Here is a 26759-nt window from a genome sequence, read left to right on the forward strand (position 1 = left end):
ATTCCATGGATGATTAACAGTTTCCCCATGATTCCCTACAATTTCCTGACATTAGTAAATATTTTCATTAAAAGAAAAAAGCTATTTAAAAACCCTACTAAATTATGCTTTACCTGCATCTAAGCAAGGTATTAAAATATTTTCAATAGTCCCAGCAGCAGAGATGGTCTATATAACCCGTGCAAGCACCTTATGAGCTGGAGTCACCATAAAAAACACCCATGTGCAAATAGAAATAAAGTCACCCATAAATAATTTCTCCCTAACAACTAATCTGCATTATTGTTGTTCATTATTTGTATTAAAGTAGTGCCTACAGGCCTCAACTGAGAATTAGATACATTCATGGAGGATAGTCCAATTAGCCAAGATGGTCATGCACGTAACCCCACACTCGGGTGTGCCTAAACCTCTGACTGCCAGAAGCTAGGACTGGACGACAGGGGTGATGTATCACTCAACAATTGCCCTGTTCTGTTCATTCCCTCTGAAACATCTGGAACTGGCCACTATAGAGTCCACTGGGTTAGACGGACCATTGGTCTGATCCAGTATGGTCATTCTTACGTTTTCAGTCATTTTTCTGTTGGAACGTCCATTGAATATGGTTCCAAAAGGGACTCAACACAATTGTGCCCATGTCCTTTGTTGTCTGTCATGCACTATTGCAGTTAATTCTGAGATAGGTTTTGATACTCTTCTAAAGGACTTGGGGAAAATGGGTAGGGCATTAGACTGGGGTCACATGGCCTCAAGCCAGGAGAAGGTTGGCACATTGGGAGAGGCTGGGTCTGGATAGGTTAATACTTTCTCCATTGGATCTCACTAATAACAACAGATTTTTCAGCAGCTTTATCAGACTTGGGGATGAATCCAGCTGAAGCAAACAAGAGAGGGGCAGAGTCGGAGAGACACTAGATGAGGAGGGCTCTGAGTTACCACAGAGAATTCTTCCCCAGGTATCTGCTTGGTGGGTCTTGCCCACATGCGCAGGGTCTAACTGATCACCATATTTGGGGTCGGGAAAGAATTTTCCCCCTGGTCAGATTGGCAGAGACCCTGGGCGGGTTTTGCCTTCCTCTGCAGCATGGGGCATGGGTCACTTGCAGGTTTAAACTAGTGTAAATGGTGAATTCTCTGTAACTTGAAGTCTTTAAACCATGAGTTGAGGACTTCAGTAACTCAGCCAGACGTTATGGGTCTGTTACAGGAGTGAGTGGCTGGGTGAAGATGTGTGGCCCGCAATGTGCAGGAGGTCAGACTAGATGATCTCGATGGTCCCTTCTGACCTTAAAATCTATGAAGGTAAGAGAGCTCTCCTCTCTGAATGGGCTGATGGTGGGATTCCCCAAAAAATGTTGGTACCATTGCCCATTCCTGAGGGGAATAAAACAAATCAATGCAGAGTTCTCCAGTTATATCAGCCAATCTGTACAGGCAAATCTGCATCTGGATCTGAAATTCTCCAGACTTCAGGACTGTCAAATCCAGGAGTTCGACTCAGGCCAACAGGGAGCCAGGGGCTGGCAGTGATTTAAGCTTTTCTAATGTACAGCAGTGGTTCGGAGCTGGGGTTTTGGTTCAACTCGCCAGCATTGATACAAAGCATGGCCCATATTTTGAGCAGGTCCCTTCCTTTTCTTCTCCGGTGCTGTATCCCCTTGGGCACATTTCTTCCCTTTCAGCTAGTCCTTGGCTGTTAGGTGTATTGGGCTGGGAAATCATAAGCACCAAGGGCCACATCCTCAGCTGATATAAACGGTCATAGCTCCATTGAGTTCAATGACTTAAATGGAGCTATGCCAATTTACATCAGCAGAGAATCTGCTCCTTAACGTCTTGATGAGAGTTCATTTGGGTGTTTTGCAGCATGCTAGCATTTGTCCCCTGGGACTTTGCCTCAAGTTCACTGAGGTAATGTGAAGTCTTTATACAAAAGATGGGGTCTGCGACTCTTGGCAGCATCAGTATTACTATATGCGGAAGATGATGAGCAAGGACCATATATGCAGTACATGCATTCATCACGCCATCAGAGCAATCTGTGGCATTAGGCTAAAGGAGTTTCAACACACTAGTCTTTCACCCTAGGAGACGCAAGTGCAAATTGGATTCCAAGAGATGTAGGAGGCCACCCAATCTTTAGGTCATGACATTTATCCTGTTCGGTATTGTATTTTAAAAATGGGGAAAGAAAGGGGGCTTGTTTGTACTGACTGTGGAAACAGACAGCCTAAATAAAGCCTGACTTTTAAATCTATTTCTAGTCACTGTGTCCTTTCCACTCCTGAATGCTGGAATCCCTAAAAAAGGTACCGCGACAGAAGTCACTACATGCATTCACTCTCTGAAGTGTACTGGCTTTGGGTGTATGAATGACAAAAAGCTGTTGCCCTCTAGCAACTGGCCGACAGATGGGATACAGGGGTTACTGCCATCCAGAGGTAAAAACCTTCTTTTGGCTCAGGCGGCAGAGGTGTGAGTTTGTGGAGCTGAAGAAGCAGGGTTCTAGGAGTAAGCAAGTGTGTTTTCAGGACATGGATTCATTACACAACCTTCTAAACCCATTTTATAGTAATACTTAACTGTGCCCAATGGATCCACAATAGCATTATATATATATAACGGGCATAGGTAATTACTGAGAGCATGACGACTGTGAGTAAAATGGTCCGAGTAAACCAAACCATCTAGGATAAGAGATCCCATTAGTACCTCCTCCTCAGAATCACTGCCTGCAGACATTTCCAAACTTAATCGCTAGAGACTTTAATTGCTTGTCAGATTCACATCTGGCTAGAGCCACATCCTGAGTTGATCTACCATCCCTTGGGGCGAAGGGACTAGAGGCCAAATGCAAACAGCATGAGGGCTGCATTACACAGGAGAATTTTTTCAAATCCATATAAAAGATTTTCACTTATTATCCCTTCTCTCCTCCGGGATGGTGAGCGGAAGTGATTTCTTCTTGGTTAATTGCCTTGTGGGGGACCTGACACTTGGATTTGCATGAGCCCAATTTTGCTGGCAGGAACACAAACTTCTGTTTCTGATATCACTCCCACACCAAATGTAAGGCTGCTCCCATCCAGTATTTGGGTTCAGACAATTAGGGAGTGTGAAGCAAGATGGAGAATTTGGCCTCAGCTCTGGATTTAATTCCTCAATCAACACGCCAGGCGTGGAGGAGTTTGGATCTGAGAGTTCTGACTCAGGCCTACTTTGGTCCAACGGATACGGTATTAACCGGGATTCAAAAGATCTAGGCTCTATTCCCAGCTGTGCGACCGTGGGAAAACCTCCCTGTGGTCTTTGTTTCCTTCCCATCCTTTTGGGTCTCTCCTCCATTTAGACTGTAAGCGCTTCAGGGCTCTCATGCAATGAACTTTTCCTCACACCCCCAGTTTGGCCCCCATACCAAAAGAATCAAGAATTTCTTCAGCTCTAGTCCTGGGAGCTTCTTGAAAAATCATCATCCTGGAGAGAGGCTAGCACCTCGTCACACTTGCTCTGGGCTTGATAGAAAATCAGTTACAGGCATGTGCCATGATACGTTAAAGGGGCACTTTTGGGCCTCATCTACTGAAAATCAGATATACCAGCCTTGGTTTGCTGTATGGGCAAGTCAAGGCAGCCGCCTGCTTAGTCGGTCTCCATCCCTCTTCTTCCAGACAGGCAGGGCATTGTAATGCACGTGAATGCTGCTCCCTTACTGCACTAGAGGAACCCTATAATGTTATAATCTCTTGAACAGTACAGGCAGGCTGAGGGGAGGGACCACACAACACGCATGGGAAAACCCCGTGCCACAGACACACTCACTGGTGATAGCAGCAGGTTCCTTAGTACAGAAGCTCAACCTGGCAACAGATTTCCCCACAGCAGGAGGGGCAGTTTGTTTTGAAGGTAGTGCTGGGCAGAGGGACGCAAAATCTTGTCAGTCGGACTTTGGTTTTGCTGACAAAGGTGGGTTGCAGGAGAGTCCCATTTGAGCTAAATCGCCAGCATTCGGAGGGTTCAGGGACATGACCTGAGAACTGGGGCATGTCCATTTTGACAGTGTTCCTTTAAACAGAGAGGGCAACATCCTACTCTCTTCTCAGCGGCCACAGAGGGCCCCAAATGCAATGAAACTGGTGCAGTTCTGCAGTTTCAGACTCCAATGCCAGGGTTCTACACCACCTCGTCACTGCATGCCCTAGCTTCCTCCACACTGGTTTTTGGCTGTGGTTGGGGCCAGGGCACAGGCGAAGGAGTTCAGAAGCAGGGACTGTGGATCTGTTGCCATATGGTCCCCGTTCCTCCCTTTATGGACGCATAGCAGCAAAGGGGGGCTTAGAAATGGAGGGGGACTCCATCTCCCCTAGCCTTCCATGCATCACAACCCAGCTACTCTGGGTTGGGACAGGGGAAGCATGTTGCACTGTGCAGTCACAGCCTCAGGGGTTTAAGCCTGACTAAGAGGTGCCTGTTTCGTCCTATTGTCTGCCCTCTATTGTCAGATCTCTCCTGCCAGAGAGGTTTTCATGGCAGCATGTGGTGCTGGGCTAGGAGGCAAGAACAAAGAGCAGATGATTGAAAGGCTGAACACTGCACCCCTTTGCAAGCAAGGTGACGCATTGTTAAGCAATGAAAGTCAGGAGAACAAGTCAAGGACTGGAGAGGAACGCTGCAATTTTTCATGGCACTGGGCTCAATGACAAATGCTGCTACATACAGCAAGCCCCGGCAGTTGTACAAGAGAAAAGCAACACACTTTTTAGGACTTGCTCCTGAAGCAACATTCACCTGGTACGAGCTAGCTGACATTAGCATGTGGATGGCTCAATAGGCTTTTGTACCCCGTGGCCCGTTCCTTTGTGGTATTCACAGCTGGAATAAGTCCGTGTGAACATGAGCGCCGCAGGGGTTCAATCAAGGAAGAGATGCACTGATTTTGAATGTTACTTGCCTTTATTTGTACCAGGAGCCTCCCACCTCCTGCAAGTGCTGGAACAAAAGCGGAAGTCAGAGCACACCCCTCTGTTTGAGAGCCAGAGGATGGGCTTTTCTAAAGCGCCTAAATGAGCTGGGAGCGCAAGGCCAAGGTAAAGGAGCTCACGCTTAGATGCTTCGGCAAGCATCACCCTGAGCCTTTTTCACCGTGGGGCCCGATCCCATGCCCACTGGAGTCATCAACGGGAGTCTTTCCATTGACTTTACTAGGCCCTGGAGAAATAATAATTCACGGTGATGTAGCGCCTCCCGGGTGAGACCTGAATGCACTTTACAGACATCACAGGAGGACGCCTCTCCTTCCCACACGCGACTCGCATTCTGCAGGTGGGGAAGCTGAGACCCAGTGGCGTTCAAGCTGGCATCATCACAGGTAGGTGCCTGAACTATGTCCACACTTAGACACTTCAATAAATGGCCTGTGGTTAATGCCCAAAAGCTCCCATGAAAGTTTGTGGCACTGCCAGGAACAGAACCCAGCTGGCCTATTCTCCCAGGCCTACTCTAAACCCTGCAGCCTCTCCATTTCCCTCACCCACCGACGCGCTCACTCGCCATTTGCTGGCATGCAAAGCAGGACATCCCGGCTGATGATCTACAGTGACTTCTCCAGGCCCTGTAATCAGCAGCACCTCATCCCCTGAGATCCAGTGCATCCCCTCAGCAACAAGTGTCACGTGTCCTTGGGCAACATGCTCCCAGCCAAGGGCTTGTCTTCACTGCTAAGAAGGATGCCGTTTTTTTAACCTCGGGGCAACTAGCATTTGTGAGCTCTCTCAAGGCAAAAACACAGGGAAAACAAGGCACTTTGGTTAACCTCCTGAGACAAACCCCAGGCTGGGGGTTAGCGCACTTTGCTCTGTGGTAAAACTAACATGCCTTATCTCCTGGTTTTGCCTCGGGATCTCTCTCACACACACACACCATGACCCTGAGGCAAAAAACTCCAGCTCTTTAGCAGTGAAAAAAAGCCTCAAGAAAGGTCAGAATCCGGACCTAGTTCCCCAAAGCAAGTACAGACAAACACTCATTCTCTGTCCCTCCACCAAAGCAGGGTCAGTGCACAGCCATGACTTGGCCAAGAGGCTGAGTACCTCCCTATGCAAGCAGGTCTGACCAAAATAAGATTCCCCCCTCCCCCGTTTGCTAATAGTGGGATTTAAAAAAAAAATCCATTCTATTAGCTGCGGTGTCGTTGCAGAGTCACTCCAGGGGTTTCAGTTCACATATAAGGGATTTACTTTCAAGAATGGCTCTTTGAACCCGCTAACTCCTTTATATTTTCAAATAGCTGCACTGCACGCACACACATTAAAAATGGATGAGGTAGCATGAACCGTTATTTCTAAACCTCCTGCTCCGCTTGCAGAACTCAGTTTCCAAGGGAAATATACATTTCAAACAGATAAAAGGACATGCTTTCCAACCCACCCCAAGCAGACCACATTCAGCCGGTGGAACTCACTGCCACAAGATATTATTGAAGCCAAGAGCCTATCATTATTGAAAAGTGACTTTGGACATTTAAATTTTCCCATAACAACTTCCCTTTTAAAATAAAAACAAAATCATTCTTCTAGTTTTGGACTGTTTTTCTTTTTGCACTGCAGCTGTCAATCGCCCAGCATCAACTAGCTGATGAGAGATTAATTCTTCATTTCTTTTCGTTTGACCATTTCTACTAGGAAGCCCTGGGAGGATCCTTTGGTCATGGATATCCAACAGTTTATAATATTTGGTTATGTATTGCTTCCAATAATCTCTAATGGCTGGACATGTCTACCACATACACTTAAAATCTCCTCTTTGATTAGTCTCTAAGGTGCCACAAGTACTCCTTTTCTTATTGCGAATACAGACTAACACGGCTGTTACTCTGAAATCTTTCACCACAATGTCGCCAACATTTATCCCCATTCAATCTCTCTCTCTATTATTTAACCTGACTGGTGAATAATCAAAAACATGGCTGCAACACACGATACCTTCTCAAAGCCTCAAAATGTATCCAATAATGTCTCAAGTATCAGAGCGGTAGCCGTGTTAGTCTGTATCCACAAAAACAACGAGGAGATCAGTGGCACCTTAAAGACCTTAAAGACTCCCCAATGTCTGGTGTCCTCCTTGTGTCAGAGGAACATGCAGCCTGCTTGAAAGATGTTTTCACACTGTAGATGCAATTAAACAGCAACCACATTCATGTGGCTGGGAATAAACCCAGCTGCTGTCTCCCGAACCAGCGCGTTCATTTCTGAGAGACTGGCGGGGATCGCACACAATGCAAGAACGTTTCCTGCAAGTGCTATTCATAATAGGCAAACAAGAGCCGGGATATAATTACAAGTGCCGTGTCGCTGTATATAATCCATATACCCCTCGTGTTTGCCTTCTGAGGATACTAATCACACCGTATCTCCAGTATGATAAACTAAGGCACAAAGTGAGCAAGCCACAATAGCCACACTGGATGATTCTACAGGGAAATTTGGCAACCTGGCACCACCTAGACTAGTTCTAATTTGCTGCACTCCCCCAGCTTGGGTGTGCAAGATGGATTCCAGCATTTTAATGAAAGAAAAAAATGCCCTCATGGACTAAAGGACCAATTCTGTGCTCATTGAAATTAATAGGAGATCTGCCATGGACTTCAAGGAACAAAGCTCAGCACGCAAGTAGACCTTTGAAAGCCCAAGGCTTGAGTGAACTGCCTTAGGGCGGCTTAGTCAGTTGCAGAGTGCATGGAACATGGATGGTCATTTGGTTGAGGAACAGGACTGGACTCAGGAGAACGGAGGTCAGTTCTCAGCTCTGCCATGGACTCCCTGGGGCAAATCACAATCTCTCTGCCCCGATTTAGCAAGGTACTTAAGCACATGCCTAACTTTAAGTACTTTAAAGATAATGGGACTACCCACAAGCCTAAAGATAGGCAACTGCTTGTTGAATTGGGGTGTCCCCATCTGTAAATGGGGACAATAATACTGCTTTAATCACACGCTTCTTTAGTTAGACTGTGAAGTCTTTGGGACAGAAACTGTCTTCCACTGTATATTTGTACAGTACCTAGCACAATGGAGACATGACTTCAAGCTGGGGCTGTGTAAGCTATTCTTCAGTGCAATAGAACAACAATGAATCATTACCATTATCTGTAAGTTAAAATGTCCAGATAAAATCAGTGCCCTATGTCTCAATAGGCTTTAATTTATGGCTAGGAGATTGTCTGAAATCAGTTAAATGATCTCCCTTGCCAAGGACAATGTGGATTGAGATTCTCTAGGTGGGGATCCCAGAAGACCACATGTAATTCTTATTACCAGTGATCACAGTAGGTATTAGAGCATTTGTTGCTGATCGCATCTGTGCTCCGTAACTAGAACCATTCACATGAATTTGGTGATCCTTCCCCATTTTTTTCTTTTGCTGCAATTATCAATACTGTGTAAATCATGCAGCATAGAGTTTCAAGGGAAAAGGTTTTTTCTTTGAGTCTCATTGGCTTTGGTATATTGCGCAGCCCACTGATTATTGTAATCATGGTAGCTGTGTTAATTACACAAAACTTCCCTAAGAACAGTCTCTGTATTGTAAAGCACTGGGGTTTTGAAAGTGTCTTCACCAGAGTAATTCAGCCCCACACTGAGAGTGGGGGATTTTTGCTATGTACGTGCTGTTTATAGTTCTGTTTTTTTAAACGTATATACCCCATTAATCCAGTTATTGGAAATTTACATTAGCACAGGATCTGCAAATAGCCAGCCTCCCGAAGGGCTCTCAAACTCATCCATTTGAGAACAATACTCTCCTTGTGACAGCTGCCCTCTTTAAAAGGGAAGGAGATAGCAATCTGAGGGCAAGGCACAGAAGAGCCTGTTAAATCTCAGGGAAGTGACCAAATTTGGTATGGATTGGGACTGCCCGATTCCCTACTCTGTCCTCCAGCTACCGAGAAGACTATGGTCCATTCCTTCAATGACAGCTCTTCCGCCGATGCGCCATTTTCCCCCCACCTGCTTCAAGTCTGATGTCAGTGGTGGGATTAACAAAGCAACCGGGGAAAAGAAAAGTAGTCAGCTGACCGGACCTGTGATTGACTGAGGAGGGCAGGTGTATTGATACTACGTGACAGCCGCGCCAGAGATTCCAGGAAATCCACTTGTGATTTCACTACAGCTATTGATTTTACATAGAAGGTACTAAGATACTATGGTGATGGGTGGCACTATGAAACAGAGAGAAAGGAGTTAAACAGAGATTCCCTCTCTCTAGGGATGAAAAATTACACCAGAACCACCTCCTTCTCTGTATCCCCAACCGTGTATCAACTTTGCACTGTGAAAAAACACTACACTTGGCTATTACAGTGAGGTGTGCTACAGGAAAAAATATTATTCAATTTCTGTTGTGCCTAGAAGCCCTCACTGAGCTCAGAACCCAGTTATGCTAGGTTCTGCATATACGCATAACACTCTAAGAGACTAGACAAAGGAAGGATCATCATCCCCATTGGACAGACGGGAAAATGAGACACAGAGAAATTAAGTGATGTGACCAGAATCAGCCAGGGAATCTGGGGCAGAGCCAGGAATTGAACCCAAGTCCGTCTAGTGTCTTAACCACATCATCATCCTCTTCCTTTTAAGACCTTGGATCAGAGATACAGGCAGAAAAAGTCTCTTCTTAACGTAATAATAAAGCTCCCTTAGCAGCAAGACTCTCATTATGCATGGAAGAGTATTCAAAACGTCAAGGGACATGGTCACTGTGGTGTGTAATGGTTTGAAACCACCTGGCTTTTGTGGATTGAGTGGCCCTGCAGCAACCCAGAGCACAACAAATAGTGGGTGGTGGGTCCTGTAATTGTGTGTGTGGTGGTGTGGGGGGAGGCTTGTTTAATTAGTGGGGAGATGAAGGTGGGAGGGATAACAGCTTATGTTGAACAAACAACCTTGTGCGACAGATAAACCCATTTTTATCTTAGCAATCAATAGAGGCAGAGCACTAGCCAGGAGGTAAGTCAATGCAACATGCACTAAGGGCTACATGGCACTCCAAACGAATTCAAAAACCTGCCACTGAAATAACAACACAGCACAAGAAGTAAACATACAGCGCCGTCTGTAGCTACAGCTGCCACAGATTAAGTCCAACTGCAGTGGTATACTGCAAACAAAACATTTCATTAAGGATAGGCTTTTGCTATTTATAGCTTGTTCTTTGGAGGAAACACTCTGTCATCACTGCAGAGCTATTCTGATAGCCACCTGAATTACTCTGTGAGGCAGGGTTTCTCTGGCAAGGTCCACGCATCTAGAAAGTCTTTATTAGGTAGAAAGATTCCTTCTGTTACTGAGTAACATATGAGTTTTATTTTATCTTTTTGTCCTTTGTGGGAGATTGCATGATCATGGGACATATTCAAGAAAAACAATAGGCTTGGGGAGCTGGGTTTTTTTTTAAATATGGATTTTCCTGTGTGATCCCAAAGTCTAGAGCTAAAAAATGCATTGGGGAGAAAATACCTTCATTTAACAGTGCTGAAGACTATATACGATGTGTGAACAAGGGGACTATATTTGTTCGGTTTTCTAAGTGCTTAGGGTTTGATCCAAAGCCAAAAGTCAATGGGAGTTTTTCCATTGATTTCACCAGGCTTTGGATCAGACTTTTAGAGTACACCTACACTTCAATAAAACACCTGCAGCTGGCCTGGGTCAGGTGATTAGGGCTGCGTGGACATAAAACTGCAGTGTAGACATTAGGGCTAGAGCCCGGGCTCTGGGATCTTAAGACATCCATAAAAAACAGCCTCCCTAAGCCAGGGAAGGGATTGCTGTCATCGGTAGAGACCTGCATAAAGAGGAGCAGGGATCGGGTTCCGAGATGGCAGATGTCTGCAGTCATTTCAGAGAGCAAAGGCTGCTGCTAGTTTTCATATAAAGTTCATCGGCGCTTGGCTTCCATAGTCAAGGCTTTTTAAGATGATGGTGCAAGAAGTGATCTACTTTAAAAAAAAAAATGCAGGAATGGACAAAAGGCATGTATTTGCTTATTGCTGGGGTAGGTGATGGTGAGAAGAGGAAGAACTTTGATGGGCTTTTTTTTTTAGGGTGAAGAAAGCAATCAGCACTATGCATTCTTGTATGGGCAGCTGACGAACGGGGGAAAGTGGGGTTAACGTATAGGAAAAACTTGGAGTCAGAAAGAAAGACAGAAAGAGTGTCATCAACACTCTTTGCTTCTGTAATTACTAGGCAAAAGACTTCCAGATAAGAGAATTTAATGGGAATTTTAAAAGCCTGTAATAAAAAAAATGTGAAAATTTAATAGCTATACTGTAGGGGGGGAAATATCACACCAATGGACTGCAAGCCATCATGCCTCTTGCATCCCTGCTGTCTACTGGACTTGAGGCTCCAACCAGCCCCCATGAAACTTAATGGGAGTCTCCCAATTGACTTCAATGGAAGTATGTGATTCAGGCCTTGCAGAACGTTATTTATCTACAGCAGGCTTAGCAGTATGGCCAGCTTGCTCTTCCTATAAAGTAATAATACACCTTTCATACCTGGATGCGTGATTAGAAAAGAGTGAATGACCTGCAAGATGGTGTAAGCAACATGCCAAGCCAGGGCCTACGTTTTTAAGATTACCTTTTGCAATGTCAGTGTAATTTATACATGTGGATTTCCCTCCCCCAGCTCCCACAATGCTTTGATGCACTTTTCCCCTTAAAATAATAATCACTATAGTCTTCTCCAGGACTCAAGACTACTCTGAATAAACAAACAGTGCCTAACTCAGATGGTGCTTTGATCCTCAAAGCACTTTACAAACATTCACTCACTACAGTGCCCATTCCACAAGATTCGTACCTTGTGGAATCTGTCAGTTTCACCATTTAGGGCTCATCTTACACACAAAACTTGTATCCCTTTAACCATATCAGTATAGTTCCAGTGGTACAAACCCCATAGTGTGGATACAGTTATACCAAAATAAAGGCACTTTATGTCTATTTCTTGTATGGGAAGGGGAATCAGCTGACTGCCGCTATGACTGTCTCCACACTTGGGGTTGCACTGGTATAAACATATCAGTAAAAACAACAAAAATCATCCCTCTAACCAACAGTTGGACTGATACAAAATCTGCATGTAGACTGGAGTAAAGTGACTGGCCAAAGGCCATAGAGAAAGGATCAGAGCTGGGAAGTGAGCTTGGGAGTTCTAGACCATGACTCACTCAACAGCAGCATCCTGTTTGTGCGAACTAGAGCTCCGTTTTTGCCCAGCAGCTAGCCTTCCATGGGCAGATGTGCAAAAGGGAAGGCATTCTCCCCAAACAAGCCTGCACTATGAATCTACTGCAGCCCAATGGTGAAAGTCACAACCCCTAATGCAGCCCCTTTCAGAGTCAGGTTTCAGAGGAACAGCCGTAGCGGCCTGAAGATCTGGGTAGCCAGGGATCCTTCGGCACTTCCCTCTCTGACACAGGAGGTGTTTTGCCACTTTCATGGAGCCTTGCTGTGGTGCTCAGTGATTGCTTGGTGCTTTTCAGGAGCTCAGCTTCATTTTGTTTCCCGTTCCAACTGGCTGTGCCTAACTAGAGCTACACAGCACCTAGCCCGGAAGCTGAGCCCTTAACAGCAATCCCCCCAGTACTACAGTTGTCAGGGGCAGGCTGAGGGGGCAGCCAGAATCCTGCTCTCCCAAGGTTAGGGGAATCAGACCATCACGGGGAAGGGGAGCAGTGTGTCAACAAACATCAGTGTCAAACTTCCCACACTGATCATAAAGAACGAGTTGGACTTTTTAAACAACGAAAACAGCTTTTCCCTGGTCTTTCAGTCACAGCCAGGACACCGACCCAATGAAATCAGCCTCCACATTCACCCTGCAGGTTGTGGACTACCAAAATCTCCAAGAGGCTCCCTCTAGCCCACATAATCCCCTTCATTTCAGTGACTGGAGCCTGATTTGTTAGGGTTTTCCTGGCCAGCTATTTAACCGTCATTAGCATTTCAAAGACAGCAGCCAGCCTTTGAAGTGAGTGGTAGGAAAGGGGGACAGTGCTTTGTTTCAGGCCCAGGATGGCTGTAGATCCAACAAGACAGAAGGGTGTTTATTCCCAGGAAGAGGAACTAGGCTTGTGTGGCCAAGATCCCAGTTTTCCTGCATGGAACAACCCAGGATTCTACCAGATGCCACAAGAGAGTTTGCATTAAAAAAAACAAACACTCTGTGTGGGTTATTTTGGGAACGTACAGAACAGAGGTGCAGTCACCATAAAACCTAAGGACAGTTGGGGGGAAATGCAGGTGTGTGGCAGATTTATTGAGAGAGGGGACATACACAGGACTGTAAAAAGTTTAGGAGGAGGAAACATCTCCCTCTCACTTCTATCTGTGCCCACCCTGCAGTGACTGTGCCCCATTGCACGCATGCACACTACCTACACGCTCTTTGCTCTGTCTGTGCTGCTGGGGAAGGGTATAAACTGTCGTCAGCAGTGCACTTTAATAAGCACCATGTACTGATCTCAAAGGCAGCCTGTTTGCTGTCTAACTTTTAACATGCACACTGCCAATTTATTATCTTTATAGATTCCAATGCGATTAAGCACAAGGAGAGTCAGCTGGGGGTGGAGGGGAAGCCAATTTTATCTAAAGTATCATGTTAAAAGAATCTTACCTAATTCCTTTGGTTTGAACGATACTGTGGTGGGAAAGTCTGGATACAGCTGATATAACCTGGAAAGGAGAAAAAAAAAGAAACCCTGGTGTGATTACAATAGAAAAGGGAAGCTATAGCTGAAGCTAATGGAGAGAAAGATACTTGGGGATCAATTTTCAGACCTGCTGCTACCATTGACTACTACTGAAATGTGAGTGCACAGCCCCGCTGACAAATAGGCCCTTATCTGTTATGTGGTAGTTCCTAGCAGCCCCGGTCATTGATCACGACCCATTGTGTTAGGTGCTGTACAAACATTGAACAGAAAGATGGTCCCTGCCCCACTAAACTTTATTAAAGCTGAGATCACAACCCTATCAAGAGGCAAAGTAAAATTAGAGTTCTTTCTTCATTCCCATGGCTTCCGAACATTCCAACAAACCAGAAGACAACACACAAGGGCTTTAAGTATTGATGTGACAGCGCATAGGGATCATCGTGTTCACATGACATTCTATCAATGCTAACACAACTTTTGTTTTTGCTGCTGAATGGAAACAAACAAAAATTCTAACCTTCTAATATAAAGGAACCAAATAGGTAACAATGTAATACAAGGAAATTCCACCTTGGAGCTCATGCACAGTAATTCTAGACCTGCTCTAATGGTTTTATGCAATAACCAGTACCTCTTGAAGAATTCTAGCCTTGTATTCTTTTATTGGATGATTTATGATCTTTTTGCACATAAAATAAAAAGATTGAGCCTAATTTCACTGCTAGTGTAAAGTGGGCTCAACTCCTATCATTTCAATGCAGTTGTGTCCACTTATGCCAGGGTGAACTTGGATCATTGTCTCGTTTTCATAATAGATCTAACCCAAAATCTGATAAGTGGCATACAGAAAAAATATATCATTAATATGTATGCTGTGAAAAATTCATCCTGTTTTTCTACCAGGTGTAGCTCTGATAACTTTTGTAAATTGACAAAATATGTTGCAATTTTGACCTCTAATGAGAAAAACTGAACCTACTTTTCATTTAAAAAAAACAGAACCTCCAACCATCATTTTGCAGCCCCTGGAAAGAAAAAAAAATTAAACCCTATTTTATATTTCCTTGCAATATTTTCTTTCCTGGATCTCCTCTTTTCCAGCTGCTTGGCATCACAAAATCCTCTTTAGCTAGTGAACTTCCAAGGAAGTGGTTAGTACCTGGGCGTGGCAGTAAGGACTCCTGGGTTCTATTCCGGGAACCACCACAGAATATCTGAGCTTCACTAAGTGCTAGCTTGCCTGGGATTCAATTTCCCCATCTGTAAAATGGGGATACAAGTTCTTACCTACCTCACAGAGCTGTTAGGAAGTGTTTATAAAATTGCTTTGAGATCCTCACATGCAGGATGACATGTAAATGCAAAGCTTTACTAGAACTATCAGGTGACATCATGAACTGGTAACTCAGTATTAGGACCAGATTTTCTGAAGATCTCAGCATCCAGCAGCCTCCATTGTGATGCCCTCTGTGCTGAACTTTCTTTCAAATCTGGCCACTTTATTGCCAGGCAGGAAAACATGGGCTCTGCTCTTGGATTCTTGCTGCCCAAGCTAGCAGGGGACAGGAAGGCCTCAGGTCATGCTCATGACCAGTGGTGCTGGAACAATTTGTATAGTGGGAGTGCTGAAGGCAGAAACCATGTACTTCGGTTGTTATTATTACTTCAAGCCAGGAGGTGCACCAGCACCCCCAGCAGCCCTAGATCCAGCACTTATGCTCACTACCAGTTCCTCTGGTGGATCATGATTCAAAGCCTGTCAAAACTAGAGTCCTTTTCAGTCCTCCCTGGCCAGAAGGCTGGTGACGGTAAGATGCAGAGTGGGGGATTAGGATGGTGACATTTATAAAGCATACAAGACAGGTATATCCGCAGGGCTGTAGCCAGCACACTGAGGATCTCTCAGGAAAGAGAGAGAGATCAGCCGAGACTCTGCCAATGAGACACTTAACAAGAAAGCAAGACGAAACCTTTTGACCTCTCAATATGGCCAAATCTCTCTAGATTTCAGGCACAGCTGTATTCAACAACATTTAGTAGTATCTGTTGTGCTAGAAATGGCTTTTGTTTTTCTTAGCACCCGTTTTTGGTCAGAGAACTTTCATTGTTTTTTGTTTCCCCTTTTGGATTCGTTGGCTGCTTGGGTTGTTTTTTCTCTCCCCCTAAATTGAACTTTCCTGTGTTTCACTTTTTTGAAAATTACCTATATTCAACTTTAAAATCTGCTATCTACACTAAGCTGAAAATGCAGGTGTAGTTAAAGAAAGAGGAAGCAGGTCGGTGGCTGGGGGATTTTACAAAATAGGATCTGAATTGTTGGGCAGGGAGCGAGGGATTAAAAAAAAAGGAAGGATTTCAATTGGAGGAATTTTCGATTGCTTTTTTTTTCCTTTTTCATTTCAACATTTCCTGCAGTGTTGAAAACCCAACCCCAAAGCACTGGACTACTGCAGAAACAGCAGAAAGTGAAACTGACGATAGATAAGGTGAAACAATCCTGTGTAATGACAGGTTTCAGAGTAGCAGCCATGTTAGTCTGTATTCGCAAAAAGAAAAGGTGTACTTGTGGCACCTTAGAGACTAACCAATTTATGTTGCTCTGGCGGATAGGTGGGGAGAGGAAGCAAACACCGAAAAAGAGAGGGATGCACATGGCTATGAAGAGTTTTCCATTTCAGCACTCTAAGGCTTGTCTACACTGTCAAGTTTTGTTGCCAAAAACTGCCTTTTGGTGACAAAACAGCAAGAACATACATACTACAATGGGACTTTTGTCGCGAAAAACGCAGTTTTGGCAACAAAAAGCTTCCACCCCTACGAGAGACTTTTGTCTTTTTCCGTCCCTTTATTGTCGACAAACAGCCAATGTAGACACTGCTGATTGTTTTGTCGACAGAACTGGCTTCCGCCAGTATCCCACAATGCCTGCCCTGATGGCTCTGCTCAGTGTTTTGATCTCTGCTGCCCTGCAGGCATGCGCCCCTCCCCTTTCAAAGCTCCGGGAGGTATCTGTGTGCTGCTCCCTTTGGGGAACAAACAAAGAGCAAATCATTGGAATGCTCCTGTTCTGCCCAGCACTAGGAACAGAGCAGCAGGCAGGCGGCTGCTGCAGCCAGAGTGGGACAGACCACTGGGCTGCTTTGCCATTCCTCAGCACGGAGAGCTCCCAGAGCTACTCATGATGCCGCTCTCAGCAGCTGAGGGGGCTGCGGGAGAACTTGGAGAGACTCCCAAGATGCGCAGCGATCATCTCTTCCTTCCCACAACACTGCACCATGGGATACATATCCACGGTACACTGCTCACCCTGTCGATGATGGTGTCCCCAATGTGGACGTGATCTGTCGACAGAGGAAGCAAGTGTGAATACCCTTCGGCGATTTTTATTTTGCCAACTTCTGGGTGTCGACATAAGTTTTGTCAACAAAACTTGGTAGTGTAGACAAGCCCTAGGGTGCTGTTAAGGACATAGGTAAAGGGCTGATTGTCTTGTCCTTGGCCTTCAAGGCCCTACATGAATCTCGCCTTGCTTTTATATTTGACAGAGAGCCAAACTCTGTGCTAGTGTACATGGGTGTGACTCCACTGACTGCAAAGGGAGTTATGCTCATGTATACCAATGGAGAATTTATTCCAGTCTTACAACTTTGACCCACCCCACCCATGCACACTCCCCACCCCAAAGTGTTGCCATTAATGCTCTTGCTGTCCCCCTACTCAAGAAATGACTTCCGTTCTACCCTGCGGATCCACTTTTAAATTAATCAAAGTATGCACAAGCCATAAATGCATAACAACGGCTCAGATATTATTCTGACTCAACCCCCTCTCCTTCTAGTGTGCGATAGCTCCAGTCGCTGAGTTGCATCTAAAATTAAAATCCTTGCAAACACACGAGGGACGTTAACCAGGCCTGATTGATCTCAGTGGGACTAGTCACACACATAAGAGTCTGTAAGCTCTCCTGGGCACATCCATCTATCTGGACGGTAGGACGTCTAGCATACTTCAGTAAAAATAAGTAGTATACTCTTATATGTTTAAACAGCTTGTTATCAGGACAGCATCCCTTTAACAAAGGGAAAGCCCATAGGATTTGACGTAGCAAAGTAAAAAGCAAACATTCTAGTTGTATATAGCATGTTGAAAGTCTCTTCTAGCCAAGTGCCAAAGCTGTGTGTCTTGTGGTGTATTTTCCCCTTGAACGTAGTCTGCGGTATTGTCTAATTTTTGCACACAATTGTTTAGATCTCTATAAAATCCATTTGAAAGCACAAAATCACTCAGTAAAATTAGTATTGCCATGTGGTCTCAAAATGCTTTGGTGCCAAGTATCAGAGGGGTAGCCGTGTTAGTCTGTATCCTCGAAAACAACAAGGAGTCTGGTGGCACCTTAAAGACTAATCCATTTATTTAGCATAAGCTTTTGTGGGTAAAAAACCCTACTTCTTCAGATGCATGGAGTGAAAATTACAGTTGCAGGCATAAATATACTGACACATGAAGAGAAGTGGAGAACTAGTGTCAACAAGGCCAATTCAATCAGGGTGGATGTGGTCCACTCCCAATAATTTATGAGGAGGTGACACCCACATCCAGCCTGACTGAACTGGCCTTGTTAACACTGGTTCTCCACTTAGAATCATAGAATATCAGAGTTGGAAGGGACCTCTGGAGGTCATCTAGTCCAACCCCCTGCCCAGAGCAGGACCAATCCCCAACTAAATCATCCCAGCCAGGGCTTTGTCAAGCCTGACCTTAAAAACTTCAAAGGAACGGGATTCCACCACCTCCCTAGGTAACGCATTCCAGTGTTTCATCACCCTCCTAGTGAAAAAGGTTTTCCTAATATCCAACCTAAATCTCCCCCACTGCAACTTGAGACCATTACTCCTTGTCCTGTCATCTGCTATCACTGAGAATAGTATAGATCCATCCTCTTTGGATCCACCTTTCAGGTAGTTAAAAGCAGCTATCAAATCCCCCCTCATTCTTCTCTTCCATAGACTAAACAATCCCAGTTCCCTCAGCCTCTCCTCATAAGTCATGTGTTCCAGACCCCTAATCATTTTTGTTGCCCTTCGCTGGACTCTCTCCAATTTATCCACATCCTTCTTATAGTGTGGGGCCCAAAACTGGACACAGTACTCCAGATGAGGCCTCACCAATGTCAAATAGAGGGGAACGATCACGTCCCTCGATCTGCTCGCTATGCCCCTACTTATACACCCCAAAATGCCATTGGCCTTCTTGGCAACAAGGGCACACTGTTGACTCATATCCAGCTTCTTGTCCTCTGTCACCCCTAGGTCCTTCTCTGCAGAACTGCTGCCTAGCCATTCGGTCCCTAGTCTGTAGCTGTGCATTGGATTCTTCCGTCCTAAGTGTAGGACTCTGCACTTGTCCTTGTTGAAGCTCATCAGATTTCTTTTGGCCCAATCCTCCAATTTGTCTAGGTCCCTCTGTATGCTATCCCTACCCTCCAGCGTATCTACCACTCCTCCCAGTTTAATGTCATCCGCAAACTTGCTGAGGGTGCAATCCACAACATCCTCCAGATCATTAATGAAGATATTGAACAAAACCGGCCCAAGGACCGACCCTTGGGGCACTCCGCTAGATACCAGCTGCCAACTAGACATGGAGCCATTGATCACTACCCGTTGAGCCCGACAATCTAGCCAACTTTCTACCCACCTTGTAGTGCATCCATCCAGCCCATACTTCTTTAACTTGCTGACAAGAATACTGTGACTTTAACTTGCTGACAAGTTACTTGTAAGGTAACTCCCTTCTCTTCATGTGTCAGTATATTTATGCCTGCATCTGTAATTTTCACTCCATGCATCTGAAGAAGTAGGGTTTTTTACCCACGAAAGCTTATGCCCAAATAAATCAGTTAGTCTTTAAAATGCTATGGGTGATTCAGCCTGGCCGCAATTCAGGAAAGCATCCCTATTTTGGTATGGCCAAAGCAGGCCAAAGCATACCAAAGCCTTTACAATTCACGAGATTCACGATTTTTAAAAATAATAGATTGTGGGTTCTTTTCATTTACTTTCACGTTTTTGAGCCTTCAGTGTTCACATCTTCAAGGTTTTCTTTGCAACCATGAGATCTAAATCATATATTTTTTTAAATTGAAGAGGAGATTCTCATGTAATAATATAACTCCAGGAGTTTGGACTTTGGTGTTTTTCTTAAATATCATGAAACCCACTATAAAATCAAAGAGTTGGCAATGCTGCTATTCAGCGCAGCACTTAGCAACTCGCTAGAGTCAATGCATGCATATACTTAAGCAAGTTATTTAAGCTAAACACCTTTTCAAGCACTTTGCTGAATCTGGGCCTATGTACGTGTTATTGAATACCAGCTACAGGTATTGCAAAGTTTAAAAACAAAGTGTTTAACTACTAAAATTTACTAAATACCATCATGAGTATTGTCATAACAATACAGCTAAGGGTATCCTAGAATTCCTCCCTACCTGTAAGGGGTTAAGAAGCTCAAATAACCTGGTTGGCACCTGACCAAAAGGACCAATGGGGACAGAAGATACTTTCAAATCTGGGGTGGGAGGGGTGGGGGGAAGGAGAAAGGCTTCGTTTGGTGTGTTCTCTTGGGAAGCAGAGAAGTATCAGGTCAGAAAACTCCTTCTCTGATAAACTATCCTAAAAGTCTCTCATATTACAAAAATTGAAAGTAAAAGCCAGGCAAGGCGTGTTAGATTATCTTTTGTTCTGCTTGTGAATTTTTCCTTTGCTGGAGAGAGGTTTATTCCTGTTTTTTGTAACTTTGAAACTAAGCCTAGAGGAAGTTCTGCTGTGTTTTTAAATCTTTTGTTACCCTGTAAAGTTATTTTCCATCCTGATTTTACAGAGGTGATTTTTACCTTTTTTTAAAATAAAATCCTTCTTTTAAGAACCTGACCGATTTCTCTATTGTCCTAAGACCCAGGGGTTTGGGTCTGTGATCACTTTGTAACCAATTGGTTAGGATATTATTCTCAAGCCTCCCCAGGAAAGGGGGTGTAAGGGCTTGGGGGGATATTTTGAGGGAACAGGAACTCCAAGTGGTCCTTTCCCTGATTCTTTGTTAAATCACTTGCTGGCAGCGTACCCTCCAAGGGCAAAGAATTTGTGCCTTGGGGAAGTTTTAACCTAAGCTGGTAGAAATAAGCTTAGGGGGTCTTTCATGCGGGTACCTACATCTGTACCCTAGAGTTCAGAGTAGGGAAGGGAACCCTGACAAGTATTCAACCCCATTTAGCAGAAGTTACTTCATTAACTTCAGCCCCCTCTCCAAGGCTTGCTGCAATGGAGGCTATAGCAGAAGACATCTCTCTCTCTCTCTCTCTCTCTCTCACTCACACACACACACACACACACATCAAAGGTGCAAACATTCTGTCCAAAGAGGAGACTTCTCAATCAGCCCAGTAGACATTTTCAAGACTCACTCGACATTGCAAACCTCACCCTTGAGCACTTGTCCCCACAGTTGTTCTGCCACTTGAATATAACTGTCATTTATGATTTGTAAAGAGGTCAGGAAAAAGAACATATTATTAAGAAGAGACCGAGACTTAAATGGAGTTAAATTTACCAAACGAGCAGAAAAAAAATCATCTGACCTACAAAAGCCCAGGCTGGAGGCATTCCATCTGCTTCTGCTACATTTCTTTCCCGTTTTCGAGCTGACATGAAGAGGAAAAGCTACTTTTCATTGCCTCCCTCCTGCTTGCCCCCACATGCAGCCAACCCCAGAAGACAAACTTCTTGCTCAATCAATCATGGAGAAAATGGAGCTTAGGGGGCTCTCTTTAGGCTAACTTCACATTCTAGGCAGTGAGTCTGCAATGAACTCCATGCAGACCGGTGCCTGCCTCTGTGCAGATCAGAAGGGCCCCGACGTGGGCACCAGTAGCTCATTGTGGGATCAGGGTCTTACAGTGCAATCTTGTTTATTTTTGCTTTCTGCGTGTTCCAGATCCCTCAGGTCGTCCAGGCAAAGATACAAGCCTGATTCTCAGTTAATTTTGTGGGACATGGGCCATCTTAATGTCTCCTGCATTCTAGGGCTATTGAGTCTTCTGCAAGTTAGACCAGTCTTGGAGTTGGGCAGAAAGGAGCTATGATGTTACACCCCATATTCTTCATAGAAATATTGTTATGATATGAATATGACATAACCAAAATATACTTTATGCAAGATGGCTCATGTAAGGTATCATTGGAAAGGTTATAATTTACTGAATGTGATTATCGAATTTGTATTCATGTATCATTTCTGTAGGAAATTAGGAAGTTAGGAATATTGACAACGTATCTGTATTTCAAATGTGCTACTTTGGATAACACCCACAACTAGCCTTTCAGGTACAACAATGAAAAAGTCAGACAGGGCTGATGGCCCATCAGCAGAGACAATGGACTGTGAAAGAGCTTAGTCTTCCTGTGGACACTCCAAACAGCCTGTGAGTAATGGCTGTAACAACCCTGCAAAGACATGTGACTGAGTCACCTGGTATTGGACCCCACCTTGGAATGCCAATGTTTTTCCACTGGAAGACAAAGGCTTCTCACCATACAAAAAAGCTATATAAGCCAGGGGAGTGACATCAGGGTTCTCCTCTACCTCCCTGCCCAAAGAGACACTGAAAAACACCTGGAAGCAAGAACTGAGCTGTGGGGAGAAGAGCTGAGCCCAGATTGAAAGGGTGTTTAGCCTGTGAGTAATAATACCTGAAGTTTCAAGCTGCAGACCAGTGCAGCTGGCTTTCAAGAATCTTTGCAATCTGCCTGAATCAACATTTAAGGTGAGAAATTACTATTTGTAGCCAATTTCTTTAGTGTATTAAGTTTAGTCTCCATGTTTTATTTTATTTGCTCAGTAATTTGCTTTGTTCTGTTTGCTATCCCTTATATTCACTTAAAATCTGCCTTTTACAGTTAATAAATTTGTTTTGTTTATTATTAAACCCAGTTTGTGCGATTTCTAATGGGAGGAGGGGGGAGAAGTTGTGCATATCTTTCTTCGCATTGAAGGAGAGGGCAAATTTTTATGAGCTTGTGCTGTGCAGATTTTTCTATATAGTGCAAGACAATATACCCTTGGGTCTGCACTACAAGGGAGGTGGGCACCTGAGTGCTGGGGCAAGTCCCTTAAACTGAGTCTTCCCACAGCTGATTTCAGTGTCTGTGTCTTTCCGCATCTGGTGTGGTGCTGCCTGTGTGCACGCTAGAGGAGGCTTAAGAGCCTGGCTCAGCAAGACAGGTTAAAGGGGGCCCATGCTGGCAGAAGAGGCAGGCTCAGTGGTATCTCAGCACATCAGGTAGCATCTTGAAGGGCGGCAACCCACCACAGGACAGACTGCTCTGGCCATGCTCCTGCCACACACCCTGGGCTAAAGGCTGGGAACAGAGCTGGTGCAGAAACCTCATGGCAGCTCAATACCATCCAAAGACATAGCCTCCACAAGGGGTGCTTCTCCTTTCAATTTAAAGCTCCTTTGTCCTCCCCGAGTGGCCTAGAAGTCCAGAATCAAGCTGAAAGAGTGTTCTTAATGTGTCCCATCCCATCCTGTCCCTGACCAAAAATGGCCAGCAACGTTCATAGGGAATAATAGTAAAAATAAAAAATAGTGTGTTTTTCATACACAGGATCGTACAAAGAACTTAAGAACTCAGAGTGGAGATGGAAGAGCCCTGGTAGATCACGTAGTTCATCTCCCTGTCAACCCTACTCCAATTCTGCAGCATGGAAGTCTTCGTGGGGGGCCTCTTGGAGTTACTGTCAATGATAAAACCACCACCACCACCACAAATCATGCAATTGAAAATAATAGTGTAAACTGGGCAGAGCTCCCACAAGGGATATTTGTTCCCCTTGGCATGCTCTGAGTGGAAAACCACCAGCTCAGAGAGGCGTCGCAGTAACCCAGTGCAAGCAGCAGTTTGCACCAAAGCCTGGCGTGGAACACGAGAGTTGGAAAACAAGAGCAGAGACGGATAGGCGGCTGTCCCACATCCCCTCACCTCTGCCCCACTAGGATGTTTATTGTGCCTGACTCATGTGAGAAGTTGTTGTGAATGATGCTCGATAGTCACACGCCCCAAGTGACCTCCTGCTGCAGATGGAGAAGAAAAACTACTGAACGCTCACTCCTGCTGCTAAGAGCCGCCCTTTGGGCTCAGCATGGCCCTAATGCGCTGAGGCGGAATGTTTATTGCTGTCCCTTAGGATAGTGAATGACATGCCCCTGGTTACACCTTAGAGCAAAGCATTAAGACCCAGGAGTGAAGTATATAATCATGAGCGTTATTGATTATTTCTGCACTGCATTATTTCATGCACAGCATTAACTACGCTCCCAAAGTCTGGTCCCAGCATGTATGGGGTTCACTGTAAATCTGGGGATGGTTTCTCTGGGAATCAACTCTTTTGTGAGTTTTCCAAAGTCATCGTCAGGCATTTGGAAGGCATGTCCCTGGTATATTAGTGCTACCTCACTGGCTACTTTACAGAAGGAGGGATTTCCAAAAGTGTTCATCCTTAGCCTCTAACTCATCTCCCCAGGCAGTCAATGGTAACTGAAAGTCCTACTTTGGTTTTGTTCTGGAGTGGTGTTTATGTGATGCCATGATGCAAAGTCAGATCTCTGAGGAGTGAAATTTGGTCATGTTTCACTTTACTACTTGCAGACAAGGAAAGAGGAAGAATGTGCAATGGGGAAAGCTGCAACAGGAGGCAGAATATAACTACCCACATTGGAATTTTACCAGGACATTCAGGTTAACATGAAAAGTGCCATGGAACCTTTAATGACCACACGTGTTCAGGGCCTCAGCTTTACGTATCATCTACAGGATTGCCAATTTTGGTTGGATATATTCCTGGAGATTTCATCACAGGACATAATCTTAATTAAATATTAATCTTTAATTCCTGGAGACTCCAGGCCAACCCTGGAGGGTTGGCAACCCTAATCATCTGGAATATGGTACCCTCTATCAGCACAATGGCCTCAAACACCAAGCTGGGGCATTGGGTCAAGTGTAGCGACTTGGAGGAAAGAATGTCCCTTAATGGCTAGCCCATGAAATTCTGCCATCCAAAAATAGTGACTCTGGCCCTACCCTGCTTAGCTGGTGACAACCACTGGGATGACAAGAAGTGTTATGAATCAGGGCATAGGCAATGGTAGCACACTTTGAGTTTACAGACAACCCTGAACACCAGCAAACTACAGAGACCAGAAACTGTTGCTTGCCGACATCATTTCAATCCAGCTGTAGACACCCGACATGTGGTTGGCAAATGCTTTACCGTCACGCTCCCCTGTGAAAAAGATCACATGTAAAGAAATAAAGCAAAGCCCAACAATTAATACAGCAAACTGCAGGCCGCATAATACCTGCTGCCCACAAAGAAGACCAGAAAAAGAACTCTGTAGAGCTCAAAAGCTTGTCTCCTTTCACGAATGGATGGAGGCTGGTCCAACAAAAGATATGCCCTCACCCACCTTGTCTCACTCATTCCCTGGGACCAACATAGTACACCACCACTGCAAATCTCCCAGAGAACATCTAATACATGATGTATATGGCTTAAGATGTGCCATACGTGGATTGCTATAATTATTGCAATGGCAAAAAAAAATTGGTTTATTGAGGCGCTGGAAAGCTGAAACAATATTGCTGGGAAGGGGTGGACTGTGTGAGTAATGGAAATAGCATCTTAATTTGTCATTGCTAGGTTATTTCATGTAAGGGCAAGTTCGTAAGTGAGGAGACCCATCTCTGACATGTTTTTGTTGTACAGGAGTGAGAAAAAGTTCAAGACTTCCTGTGTGGAATCTTCCTCCCCCTGGTCCCCTTGACCTTAGTGGAGCCACGATTTCACCCCAGAAGTCCCTACCTCCTCATTCATACGTTTGCAGCCTTTGTCACTCTGCCATTTCTCTAACCAATAATTACTATAAATTCCAGCATGGAGCTTCTTAACAGGCTTAGGCCTGCAGGAGAGACCTTCTGGTCTTCAACTACGGCTACACATGGCTTGGAACTGAAGCATGAGAGGCAACAATACACGTGCCATAGTTTTGAATTTAACAGTTAACTTTTACATGGTGAACAGAGAACTTGAATTATTCAGCAAAAAGAGAGCAGAACTTGGCAAATGTCAAAACTTGGCCAAGTTTCTCCTGGCTGAAAACATTACTAACTGGAGATCAGCACAGAAAAATTATACCAGAGTGAAACAAGGAACTTTCCCTGCACCCTGGACATCTTCCTGTCCCAGCACATCTGAACGGAGTACTTCCAGAAACTGATATTTTGACAAATCAAAAGCACAATGGAGGGCATTATCCAAATAGCTCACAAGGCCATATCTCTTTAGAGTCTGTTACTGACAGTCCCTCCAAACACACAGCTAAAATTAGGGACTTATTTTATTTGACAAAGCTTCCTTTTTTGCTACTACTGCTGGCATTTGCTTGCCTTAATAACTTTGAACCCTCATCCATAGTGAGAGCGTTTAAAGGTTTCATTCGGGCAAACACCAGATCATCCTCATCACTATGATTGCAGTAGTGTATGTCCAGTCATGGACCCAATTGTGCTACGCAAATATATGTACAAACATAGAACAAAAATACAGTCCCTGCTCCAAACAACTTACAGTCCAACTCCTAAGTTACAGCTAAGATCCTCACCCAGATATACTTTGAAAATGAAATTAGAGCTGGCCAAATAACTGAATACACAGTTTGAGTGCTGGTCTGAAAAAAAATAAAAATAAAAAAATAGAATTGGGTCAACCAGGAACGAAAATGTTTAAAATTTGTTGGCAAAATAAAGTGTCAGAAAATCTCATTTGGGTTGACTCAAAACAAAACATTTTGTTTCAATTTGATGGCTTTTTTTTAAAAAAAAAATTTAATTTTTTTTTAAGTACAGTCAAGGAAAATTCCAAAACAAAGCACCTTTCTGATTTTGTTTTTTTAAAAAACAAACCTCCCCCCG

At 44.5% G+C, this 26759-nt stretch overlaps 1 protein-coding gene across 8 annotated transcripts in view; it reads right to left on the reverse strand.

Annotated features, from left to right (window-relative positions):
* VAV2 (vav guanine nucleotide exchange factor 2) overlaps positions 1–26759 on the reverse strand; it is a 314011-nt gene that overhangs the window by 101164 nt on the left and 186088 nt on the right. For all 8 annotated transcript variants that reach the window (XM_075120343.1, XM_048823167.2, XM_048823163.2 and 5 more), the window contains exon 3: positions 13689–13747. In XM_075120343.1, the coding sequence (XP_074976444.1) occupies positions 13689–13747 (59 nt within the window). The remainder of the gene's footprint in view (positions 1–13688; positions 13748–26759) is intronic.

This window comes from Caretta caretta, chromosome 16, assembly GCF_965140235.1.
Source record: "Caretta caretta isolate rCarCar2 chromosome 16, rCarCar1.hap1, whole genome shotgun sequence".
Lineage (NCBI taxonomy): Eukaryota > Metazoa > Chordata > Testudines > Cheloniidae > Caretta > Caretta caretta.